This window comes from Nerophis lumbriciformis, linkage group LG09, assembly GCF_033978685.3.
Source record: "Nerophis lumbriciformis linkage group LG09, RoL_Nlum_v2.1, whole genome shotgun sequence".
Taxonomy (NCBI): domain Eukaryota; kingdom Metazoa; phylum Chordata; class Actinopteri; order Syngnathiformes; family Syngnathidae; genus Nerophis; species Nerophis lumbriciformis.
Window position 1 is genome coordinate 39,826,867 of NC_084556.2, and position 13,054 is coordinate 39,839,920.

The 13,054-nt window shown below is 38.8% G+C and overlaps 1 protein-coding gene across 1 annotated transcript in view; it reads right to left on the minus strand.

Moving 5' to 3' along the window:
• Positions 1-13,054, minus strand: part of mogat2 (monoacylglycerol O-acyltransferase 2) — a 57,284-nt gene that overhangs the window by 13,281 nt on the left and 30,949 nt on the right. Inside the window, exons 3-4 of the mRNA XM_061961537.2 lie at positions 1,390-1,594; positions 871-1,045 (exon numbers count right to left, since the gene is read on the minus strand). Coding sequence (XP_061817521.1) covers positions 871-1,045; positions 1,390-1,594 — 380 coding nt within the window. The remainder of the gene's footprint in view (positions 1-870; positions 1,046-1,389; positions 1,595-13,054) is intronic.

Genomic DNA, 13,054 nt, shown 5'->3' on the forward strand with positions numbered 1-13,054 from the left:
GCTGTTGATTTTAATGGTATTATTATTATTATTATGTTTATTCCATACTTACAGTTTAACAACCTTAATAAATTGTATGAAAGGATGTGTTAATCACAAATATTATTATCAAGGTTTAGGTCACGTTGATTACAACAACAAATACTAATCAAATATACTACAAAAGAGGGACTCATAAAAACTGATGAAAAATAAATTGACATACAATTATGCAGTGCAATAACAAATACATTCTCACTAACTAATAATAAAAATATGTTCTGTTTTTTTAAATAAACTGTCACTAAAGTTTAAGTGTAAATGAAAAGCTTCACCACTTTAGTCATCATTTTTGCACGTAGGAAACGTCTGTATGACTTTAGCTCCAGACTTCTGTTTGTTTGAGATCATCATTACTGACACAAGTGTTGGAAAAGGGTATTACAACTAAGTACCACTGCGGCCCATACGGACCACAATTGAGGGTCCGTATGGGCAAACGCTTGGCAAAAATCTTGGTCGATAACTGAATCAAACGAAAAGTCAGTTGTACGAAAACCAAGGTACAACTGTATCTGTTAAAAAAAATGGGGATTAGAATAAAGTTACTGATAGACTGGCAAGTATGCACAAGAAGACAGAAAATTTGACAAAGACATTAAAAAAAAGTGAAGCTGTGATGAATGAGGATATTCTACCTAAAGATGGACACAGCCTTGATTCATCCCGCATCACACGGTATGCTCTCCCAGGAAATAGCATGCAAGGAACTTGAATAAGCCTCTGTTTAACAAGTCTACACTCAAGCCGCAAGAGTTGTGAGATGAAGAAGACATTGACGCATTTTCAGGAAACCACAAAACCTTGGAGAATCAAGTCCTGTGCGCTTACCCATGCTCCATCGCCATTTTAATGAAGCCTTTCTTCTTGGCCAAGAGCACGTTGTACATCCCTGGGTGGGCATCGAGGGCCTCCGGGGCGCCACCCACAGCTATTACAACGGCGTTACCGCCACCCCGCCGCCGGAGTGGATAGCTGGCGCTCTCTTTGTCGGATGGAATCAGGCCTGCAGCAAACACAATCAACAAAATGAACTGCAGCGGAACTTCAGACATCCAACGGCCCTGATATATTTGTAATTAATGCAATCAAACAAAATATTTACAAATTATAATGTGTCAACCCTAACCCAAGAAAAGTGCACTTGTTATTAGTGAGAATATACTTATTTTAAAGTATTTTTGGGTTCATTGAGGTTAGCTAATTTTACTTGTTTTGGAAAGTCTTGACAAGCCACATTTTCTTGTTCTATTGGCATATAATTTTGCTTAGTTCAAGTAAAATACCCTCATTTTTGTATTTTTTGTTCTTGTTTTTGAACACTTACTTTTTGCAGTGTGTGGAACTAACCTGCACACATGATGTAGTCTCTGAAGAAAGGGGCTCTGAACCAAAGAGGCAGCATGAGCAGGTAGCTGGTAATGCCTGGAAAGAGCTGCGTGAATCCAGTACAGTAGGTGCAGAAATTGGTAAAGGCTCCGGCCACCAGGATGCCGTGCGGGTGGAAGCCTATGACATAGTTCTGTCTTGGGTCCAGGTCAGCTGTTTTCAGCAACTGGGGAACATGAGAGAACTTAGTGTTGAAGCTTGAGACATGAATGAGTCGGGATGCGAATTGTAAAACTTACGATTCGATTGACAAATTTTTCTAGGTTCAAACCGATTTTGTATAAATGATAATAAACCTTTCCAAAAGAGGTTACAAGTTACAAAAGGTCTGCTTGGCTGCTGACGTATGAAATGTCCATGTAGCGAGTGAGCGTGGAGATGGTGTAAAAAAAAAAATTGTTTTCTTTAAAATGAATAAATAAATGCATGAAATCAAATCTTAAAAACCATGAATAAATAATAATCGGGATTCGGATGTGAATAGATAGATTCAGCACCCCATGAACAAGGTTCATCAATGGTAATTGAACAGTGTACGACAGGAACTGGAAGGGAAAATAAGTTAGTTTTCTAGGGAAAACATGAGGGTTGACAGTAGGAAGAGCCATACAATTGACGTAAAAAATAATTATCGCAATGTCACTAGAGGCAGGTGAGGCGGGGCCTCACCTTCCATCATGGAAAGAAAAAAATTTTAAAAATATATATTTTTTTTATTAAATTGTTATATGTATCCAGTGATTGTACTATAAAGTTATTTTCCATTTAACTTCACCAGTTTTAGATTATTTTTATTTAAAATCGCTGAATTTTCACATTTGCCGTTCAAATACTGAGAAGAGACGGTGCGGTGATCAGCAGCCAGTCGAGGCACGTCACTCAGTGCCTCAACATGGATTGCGGACTCGGCTAACTGCTGGTCTGCTGTGCAGTGAGACCGTATTGCTATATGAATTATATTATACATTTCCATAGTTTAGTTAGCTGAGGTATATAATGTACAGTGTATTTTGTCAACAACTGTATGTGTGTAAAGTATTTCTTGTGCTGAGCGATCATAAAAGGGCTGCAAAAGACGCACTGGCTGAGGCTTGCCTCCTGCACCCCCGCCGTAGAATGCACGGCAACCCCTGACGGGAGTGTTATATCAACTAAAGCCCACACTTAAACTTTACACGTGCAAGATTGAATCTATTTTAAAAAAAAATTTCATAAGAAGCCAAAAAGTGCAAAACAATAATGTTCGTGTTGGAGGAGTTATGAATGACTGCTGGGCCACAACATTAGGTACACCTGCAGACTGCAGGTGTACCTAATTCACAACTCCTCCAACACGAACATTATTGTTTTTGCACTTTTTGGCTTCTTATTAAATAACTTTTGTAACCTATTTTTATGGGCTTTCCTCTTTGTGATGTTAAGTTCCTGTTATGCGCTGTTATACAGTATATGCCTTGAGCTCTTATTTTGAAGGCGCTAAGAGCGGAAGTGACGACACGTTGGAGTGGAGCGGAAGTTTTTGAAAGAAGGTAAATAAAGTGGTCCTCGTGTAAACTGGAGCCTCCGTGTTTGTTATTTTGTAGTTTCATACAGTATAGGCGACATTTATAAACCCTCGGTTACATTTTTTTAAATAGATTCAATCTTGCACGTGGAAAGTTTAAGTGAGGGCTTTAGTTATAAATAAATGATAAATGGTTTATACTTGTATAGCGCTTTTCTACCTTCAAGGTACTCAAAGCGCTTTGACAGTATTTCCACATTTACCCATTCACACACTGATGGCGGGAGCTGCCATACAAGGCGCTAACCAGCAGCCATCAGGAGCAAGGGGTGAAGTGTCTTGCCCAAGGACATAATAAGTAAAGGTAAGACCATAATAACGTTTTTTTTTAATTAAATGTTCTTTTTTGTGTGCTACAGTTTGTATGTGTAAAGTTAAAGTTAAGTTAAAGTACCAATGATTGCCACACACACACTAGGTGTAATGAAATTTGTCCTCTGCATTTGACCCATCCCCTTGATCACCCCCTGGGAGGTGAGGGGAGCAGTGGGCAGCAGCGGCGCCGCAATAATTTTTGGTGATTTAATAACCCCCAATTCCGACTCTTGATGCTGAGTGCCAAGCAGGGAAGAATGCTGGTATGAGCTTTTAAACATAACCCGTTAACTGCTGCCAATCAAATGGTGAATAAGATACTCTTTAGGGTTCATATGTTTGTAAATCTGACTGTGATGAAGTCAGTGCCTCACCAGCCATCAACCTCACCGCACGTCACTGATTATTTGACATACAAATGATAATGGAACCATTTCAAAATACAGGTTGTTCCTTCTGTTGTACAGACAAGTACACTCATTGCACTTGTTGTATTATTCTTTTTCTAGACTTGTATGAATCAACTTGCTAATTTGGTTCAAGATAAACTTCTGTTTAAGAGCACTCAGCACGTATTCTTCTGTTGTTTTGCCACTTTACATTCAAGCTAGCTTAGCGGTTAGCATGGCTTCTCGTCTCTCCCCACCTACTGCCAGTGTTGGGTTGGTTACTGAAAAACAGTAACTAGTTATAGTTACTAGTTACTTCATTTCAAAAGTAACTCAGTTACTAACTCAGTTACTTACACCAAAAAGTAATGCGTTACTGTGAAAAGTAACTATTTAGTTACTTCTTTTTTTCTTCTTTTTTTTTTAAAGCTCCAATTAATGCCCTTTTAGCCTTCATTTCAGTACTGTTATTGCACTGGAGAATAATACAATCTGTTGATCAACTTGACATACATTTGTATCACTGAACTCAATGTGGTCTACATACAACACACAAAGACAAAGATATGTTACAAAGGCCAATTTGTTTCTCGCCAGAACAAATTGACAAAACTATTTTAAATAGCTGCAACATAACATACATAAGTAACAAACAGCATAATAACAGGATAGCTGTAAAGCAAGAAAGGCACACACTACATACACAAAGCCTAACCAGGCATTTTTTCCTCAAGAAATTCTGACACAAAATCATGTCTGAAGCTCAGAACACTCTACACATTTCCCCACTTTTAGTTTAGAGATAAGGAACGATTGGCCTGGCCCACTAGGATCCCTCTTTATGTTTGTGAACTTTATAGTCTATACATTTAGAGTGATGCGTTTACAGCCACACAAAAAGTCGGACAACTCCAACACCACACATAAAGTGTAATTCCAGGTCGTTACTCTATGATTTACCAATCAAATGTGTGCCTATTCTAGTGTCATTTATTAGGAATCTTAATTTATAAATATTAATCATTAAATGCTGTTAATATATTAAATACATACTAATAAAAATATATTTTTTACAAACAGGAAGTTGCAGGAATGTACACATGATCCCCTGCTTACATTTCATTGTGCAACATGTGAATGTTTTAATGGGAACTAAATGCAAAGTCTGAAAGGGGTACAAACTATTTCCAAAGCAGGACCTCCACCCAGACAAACAATACAAGTACACAGTTCATGAAAAACAATATTTGTTGTTATTGTCATTGTAAGTGGGCCTAAACACTTATGTTAAAAATGGAAATGACTGCTGTCATTTGATTATTATAATAAGAGAATGTTGTCTGTCTATCTGTGTTGGCCCTGCGATGGGTGGGGACTTTTCCAGGGTGTACGCAGCCTTCCGCCAGAATGCAGCTGAGATAGGCTCCAGCGACCCCGAAAGGGACAAGCGGTAGAAAATGGATGGATGGATGGAGATGGAACTTGTTATTTAGTCAGGTTTGGGACAGGTGTGCTGCTGGTGTAGCCACAGTGTGCACATCTGATGTTGCTCACATGGGCTCCACTGAATGCTCAGGGAGTTTTTGCGTTTGCTCACACACATGAAAAATTAGACGGAACATTGATTGACAGAGTGTGTGTACCTTCAGTGCTGAAGTGTCATTGGAGTCTCTATCTCTCTTTACTAGCTTCGTCGAAGCATGTTGCTTATGTAGCTTGTTTCAGCAGATTTTAATTGCTGTTTTGGGCAGTAGATGGGATCTTTGATCCAAAGCACAATTTACATTTAACTAAAATGTTATTTTCTTTGTGCTCGACAAAAGAAAAGTAGTGAAAATATCTCCATGTTAGCAAACTCGACTTCTGGCTCAGCCATGATCAGACACGCCCCCCTCTCCTCCCTTTCCTCCCTCCCCACACACCCACACAGAGCGCATGTCTCTCTCTCTTCTCCGGCTTGTGACGCAAGAAGAATCAGAACGATGACACAGCAGCGCTCCGATAAAACACACTTTATACTACATAAAAAGTAACGTAAAATAACGCAGTAATGCATCATGTAGTAACGGTAACTGAGTTACTGAATATAAAAAAATAATGCGTTAGATTACTAGTTACCGCCGAAACTAACGGCGTTACAGTAACGCGTTACTTTGTAACGCGTTAGTCCCAACACTGCCTACTGCCCTAATGTGACAATGCATGTTGTTGACAATTTTAGCGACAAGCTGCAACTAACTAATGCAATGTCATTTCCCGGCAGATATAGCTTGCTAGCGTTAAGAGTTCCTCTAGGCACCCTTTTAACTTCTCACCTTTATGGCAGTTACACATTTTTTTCATAATGTGATTTTTGTAGTAACTAAGGCAGGGGTGACAAACTAATTTTAGATCAAGGGCCACATGGAGAAAAATCTACTCTCAAGTGGACTGGTAAAATCACGGCACGACAACTTAAAAATAAAGACAACTTCAGTTTGTTTTCTTTGTTTAAAAATAGAACAAGCACATTCTGCAAATGTACAAATCATAATGCTTTTTTTTTTTTTACACTTAGATGTTGCGGTTAATAGTATTTTATCTTTATTTGTCGTTATTTATACTTTCGGAATAAATTACGTGATAATGTTCATCAGTCAACTCATTGGTGTTAATGTTCAATCTATCAAGATAAAAAAAAATAACATCAAAATCAAATTACAGGATGTTATTCATGTAGTTTGCTCATTTTCCTCGACTGGTGCAATGACATCATGTGGTTTATTTTTATTTTTTTACCTATGTAGCATAATCTACAAAGATACAAAGAATTGCTATTGCGACATCTGGTGGATACATTTAGAACAGCAGTTTATTTCTTTCATTAATTTTTATACTTAGCAAACTCATCCCGCGGGCCGGATAAAACCTGTTCGCGGGCCTTGTACGGCATCACTGAACTAAGGTGTTGCTGGAACTAGTTTACGTCAGATGCAGTCAGTAGTCATTTCTTCTAGTCAACTTCTTTAGTTGTACAAATGGTGTTCCTCACGGTACTCTCTTTTTCATCATTTGTGGTATTCAACTGGTAGCCAGCGAGTTCAGTTCAAAAAATGTGTGAGAAACTCACATTTTTGCGACAGATTCTTATAATGCTGTCATAGAGTGATATTTGACTCGATTTTTTTTCAGAAGGTCATTAAAAACAGCAGGACGTTCCTGTAACTCTGACAAAATAAATAGACCAAAATTAAATGTCTACTGTAGAGGACGCTTGTGTATACAAAATAAAACTAATAGAGAGGAGAAAATGGGCTTTTTGATTGGCTTTCTGAAAATGCGGCCCCAAAAATGTTTTTGTTGAATATCCCTGCCCTAGAAGGTCCAACATGTGTCTAAATAGAGCGGTGATGAAGTAAAGCGATGATGGGCCTGGTTTTTGGTCCCATTTCGGAACTTTTGGGACCACTGCATGTGCAAATGGGACGTTCCCAGACTCCCATGGCTGCAAATCCGACCTCGTAGATACCTAGGCCAAATTTAACTAACTTAACTTGCACTGGTGTAACAGCTGTGCTGAACTTAATTTGGTTTGCTGTCATTGTTTTTTACATTCTGTTTGCACTAGATCAGGGGTGTCTAACTCATTTTAGCTCAGGGGCCGCATGGAGGAGAATCTGTGCACACGCAGGCCGGACTATTAAAATCATGGCATTAAAACTGAAAAACAAAGACAAATTCAGATTGTTTTCTTTGTCTTACTTTGGCCAAAAATAGAACAAGCACATTCTGAAAATATTACAATAAAAATATAGAAAGAATACCGGCAGCGGTAAAGTCTAGATCCATGAAGGAAAGAAGAAAGTGAATGATTGTTTATAACTTAATACATTTACATATGCATAAAAATGTGCTTTCTTTTGTATTATTTTTTTAAATGAATTAAGTCAGTGTTTATGACAACCTTTTTACAAAACAATATAGAATGTGAGATATAACAGGATAATGCATACATTTATCATTTGTTTTCAAAACGGTTACAAAAAAGTAGGACCCCAAAAATTTACTGTGGGACCCCATTTGTATGACTTGATGGACCCCATTTTGAAAATACCTAGCACCAACACTGATGGAGTATTGGTGCGTGCAAAACAGCAGCAAGCGGCTGTGGCCTGCGGGCCGGTTCTAATACTAATCAAATATCATCCCCAGGGGCCATAGATAATTCATTCGCGGGCCAGATGGCCTTGACTTTGACATCCGTAAAAGACAGGATCCCATTTTATTATATTTTTATCTATTACATTCTATTTTTAATATATTCCTATTAATGTATGCTATTGTATTTAAAATGTTATGTACATACTATTGTTGTGGTACTCATCGGGCTAAACTGGGACATCTGGGACAACATTTTGTGCCATCTCATGTGTCTTGTGTAAGACAATAAAGTTCCTTGAATCCTTGAATTTGTATTGTTATAAATCGTCCATATGGTGCAACCCGAGTTGACAAATATGCATAGTAACGTGCAGCCAGTCAGCTCTTTGGAAATTAATCAGAGCATAAGGGACAGTCCCAATACACCCCTTCGCCCTACTTTTTTGCTCTATCTCTACATTTTGCACGTTCCCGTAAGGGTAGTGGTGTCCCAATTATTCTTTGCATATCGGGGTACTGGGCATAAAGAGAGGTAGCCCTTCAGAGCGACGCAATTCGGATGCTGACTCGCCCAGGTACGGCCAGAGAAAATTCCCTAATATTTTACACGTTAGTTTGTAACGTTGGCCATCTAGCCACGCTGGCTAACCTTAGGCTAAAAATACTGATGAAAAGCTTTCGAAAGTGAAAACATTAACGTTACATACCTTTTAAAAATTCACAAGAGACAACACTCTCTTCTTTTCTGTGTGTTTCTTCACCTGTTCATCAACCAAAGCATAATGGATGATAAAAATCGATCTGTGTTAGTGTGTCAAAACACACACACTGAGCACATACAAGCAGAAACAGGGTGAAAAAGAAGAATGACAAAAAAACGGCAATTCCACTGGTATATAAAGAGGGTGCGTGAAGCGCAATATTAAGGTATTTTGGCTTTAAAACTATCAATAAACGTGACGCTTTAAACGCGGAAGCCACGTGTGTCATCACAGCATTACCACCTTTGCTTCAAACTTAGATGAACATTTAAATAACAAACATTCAGATCTGCACAAAGAGTTTAAAGAGTGACAGGTAATGTAGTTGACAGCTTCTCCTGTGCACATATACAGGAGACCAGTGACGTGCGGTGAGGTTGATGGCTGGTGAGGCACTGACTTCATCACAGTCAGATTTACAAACATATGAACCCTAAAGAGTATCTTATTCACCATTTGATTGGCAGCAATTAACGGGTTATGTTTAAAAGCTCATACCAGCATTCTTCCCTGCTTGACACTCAGCATCAAGGGTTGGAATTGGAGGTTAAATCATCAAAAATGATTCCCGGGTGTGGCGCCGCTGCTGCCCACTGCTCCCCTCACCTCCCAGGGGATGAACAAGGGGATGGGTCGAATGCAGAGGACAAATTTCACCACACCTAGTGTGTGTGTGACAATCATTGGTACTTTAACTTAACTTTAACTTTACACATACAAACTGTAGCACACAAAAAAGCAAATTTAATAAAAAAACGTTATTATGGTCTTACTTTTACTTATAAATGAAGTCCATGCGCCACTGTTGTGCTGGATTAATGAACCCCTGCCGTAGAATGCACCCCCTGACGGGAGTGTTATATCAACTAAAGCCCGCACTTAAACTTTCCACGTGCAAGATTGAATCTATTTAAAAAAGTGTAACCGAGGGTTTATAAATGTCGCCTATACTGTATGAAACTACAAAATAACAAACACGGAGGCTCCAGTTTACACAAGGACCACTTTATTTACCTTCTTTCAAAAACCTCTGCTCCACTCCAACGTGTCATCACTTCCGCTCTTAGCACCTTCAAAATAAGAGCTCAAGGCATATACTGTATAACTGCGCATTACAGGAACTTAACATCACAAAGAGGAAAGCCCATAAAAATAAGTTACAAAAGTTATTTAATAAGAAGCCAAAAAGTGCAAAAACAATAATGTTTGTGTTGGAGGAGTTGTGAATTAGGTACACCTGCAGTCTGCAGGTGTACCTAATGTTGTGGCCCTGCAGTCATTCACAACTCCTCCAACACGAACATTATTGTTTTTGCACTTTTTGGCCTCTTATGAAATAACTTTTTTAAATAGATTCAATCTTGCACATGGAAAGTTTAAGTGTGGGCTTTAGTTGATATAACACTCCCGTCAGGGGGTGCATTCTAGGGCGGGGGTGCAGGAGGCGGGACTACTGCGAGCCTCAGCCAGTGCGTCTTTTGCAGCCGTTTTATGATCGCTCAGCACAAGAAATACGTTACACACATACAGTTGTTGACAAAATACACTGTACATTATATACCTCAGCTAACTAAACTATGGAAATGTATAATATAGTTCATATAGCAATACGGTCTGACTGCACAGCAGGCCAGCAGTTAGCCAAGTCCGCAATACATGGTGAGGTACAACTGAGTGACATGCCTCAACTGGCTGCTGTTCACCGCACCGTCTCTTCTCAGTATTTGAACGGCAAATGTGAAAATTCAGCGATTTTAAATAAAAATAATCTAAAACTGGTGAAGTTAAATGGAAAATAACTTTATAGTATAATCACTGGATACATATAACAATTTAGTATTTTTTTTTTCTTTTTACATTTTTTTCTTTCCATGATGACAGGTGAGGCTCTGCCTCACCTGCCTCTAGTGACTGCATGTCACTGCAGGAGATATGAGCTTGTTTCCATTTATTAGCACAGTCCAAACCGCCCATTTAGTGTAAACTAATGCAAGTGACTTGAGTGAATTTCATAACACATTCCAACTATTTCATTTATGTTTTTTATGTGTGTTTTACCTGCTACATGTCTTTTCTGTGTACGTTTAGCCTTATTGTTTTGATTATTTACTAATGATTGTATGTGTCTTAAAGCACGGATAAAAAATGGCAACCATAAATCATATAATATAATATGTATAAATCATATAATAGAATGTCAATAAATCTTTCTATTTAGTTCTAACCTCATTGTAGATTATGGCAAGCTATATGTCAGAGCTATTCAACTACATAATGAAGAGGGCTGCAATTTAAAGAGCCCAAGGGCTCAAGGGCCGCACATCGAAATGTGGATGTTTCGTCAGAAAAGGCCTCCACAAGTTATATATGTTTGAGACTGTGTTTACTTAATTGCAAAGTATACACATCGGCTTTAACACTACACTGTCAATAAATTCATCAATGTGCCCTTGCTACTCATTTTCAGTTAAAAGGTTAAAAGGATGAAGAATAAGAAGCTCCAGTTTTTGTTGAGGGTGGATGTACTTTCTTTTGCATTATTTTCCTTCCCCAGTTTTATTTTGTTATACTTCTTCCTTCATTTAGGGCCGTAAGACTGAAAATATAAACATAAAAGAAACATAACAAAAGTACAACGTCCATTTTGTATTTTACATAAATAATGTCCACTGTGTAATTTACATAAATAAAATAGAAGGTTTAGTGTTAAGGCAGCACGGTGCACCAGGGGTTAGTGCATGAGCCTCGCAAAACGAAGGTCCTGAGTAGTCCTGAGTTCAATCCCGGGCTCGGGATCTTTGCATGTTCTCCCCGTGACTGTGTGGGTTCCCTCCGGGTACTCCGGCTTCCTCCCACCTCCAAAAACATGCACCTGGGGATAGGTTGATTGGCAACACTAAATGGTCCCTAGTGTGTGAATGTGAGTGTGAATGTTGTCTGGCTATCTGTGTTGGCCCTGCGATGAGGTGGCGACTTGTCCAGGGTGTACCCCGCCTTCCGCCCGAATGCAGCTGAGATAGGCTCCAGCACCCCCCGCGACCCCAAAAGGGACAAGCGGTAGAAAATGGATGGATGGATGGGTTTAGTGTTAATATATTCACACAATAAACTACAAATGTTTACACATGTACACATTACACAACATTCACACACCAAACATTGTATGTGACTTATCACTATTAGCATTGTCGCCCTCTACTGTTCAAATATAGCACTACACGTATTAAACAAGATTTGATCGTTACTCTCAGACAAAAAACAACACGACCACTAATACAAAAGACAACACGAAGTCAGCAGTTTCAATACAAAACCAACTAAATATCTTTATGCACAAATTATATCTACTTACAAATGTTTGACCAAGTTTCGTGGTGAAGCTTACACGCTGGGATTTCTACTATTGTTGCTGCTTGTCTGGATCAATGTGTCCGTTGCTTAAAAGGTCCACCACGAAACAATGACTCGAGCAATTGCTTGGGGCAGAACTTTCATACTTTGTTGTCCAGTCATTGTTAAAAGTCAGATTATTGCAATTTATTTGGATTTTCTTTCCAGGGTTGAATGAGTAGTCTTCTTCTACTCACCCCACTGCTGCTTCACTGTGACACATATGCCTCGCTGTTGCCCCATGCGGGGTGGCGGGAGTACTGCATACATGATCAACTCTAATGTTAATGGTTTTAATCAAGTCTATGTGGGTGATGTTCTGTGGGCCAAATGAAAAGCTTCGGTGGGCCGGATGTGGCTCACGGGCCGCCAGTTGAACAACCCTGCTGTATATAATATGTAAAATAATTGAAAACTGTTCTCTGAGTGCACTAAGAAAAGCCCATGTGCACCTTTTGATTTTAATTTCAATATTGTTATTTGAGTGCAATAAGAAATATATGTTTGATCATAGTTTTATCATAAGATTCTTCTGTTAAAATTAAGCCAATAATGTCATTTTTTGTGGTGGCCTTTATTTTGAGATGTATTAAAAAGTATAGAAATACATAACAATATACATTTTGTACCAAAATAATGGTGTCGGGACAACTCGAGGTGGGACGTTTGTGCAATTGTAACTATGTAGTCGCTTATGTAAACTATGCAGAGACGTAGCAAGTGGTGTCCCAATTCCTAGGGAAGATTACAAAGCTCTACCCCTTGTGGTGTGTGTGGGCTCGTGGTAGTGAATAAGGGCTAGTGGTAGTGAGTCAGGGTGAACATGGGGATTGGGCCTATGTATGCATTTTCTTTTAAAAATATAGTACAGGTAAAAGTTGGCCCTAATAGAAATAACAACGTACAACCATTAGAAAGCCACTTATGTAAAATAATGAAGTATTTATACCTGGTTACTATACAACTACAGAGCACATGATCAGGTTCATACATTTGTGTGTTATCCTCGTTTCACAAGCTATTTGTTCTTTGGACCCTAGTGATGGACCTTGTGGTCAACAAAACAC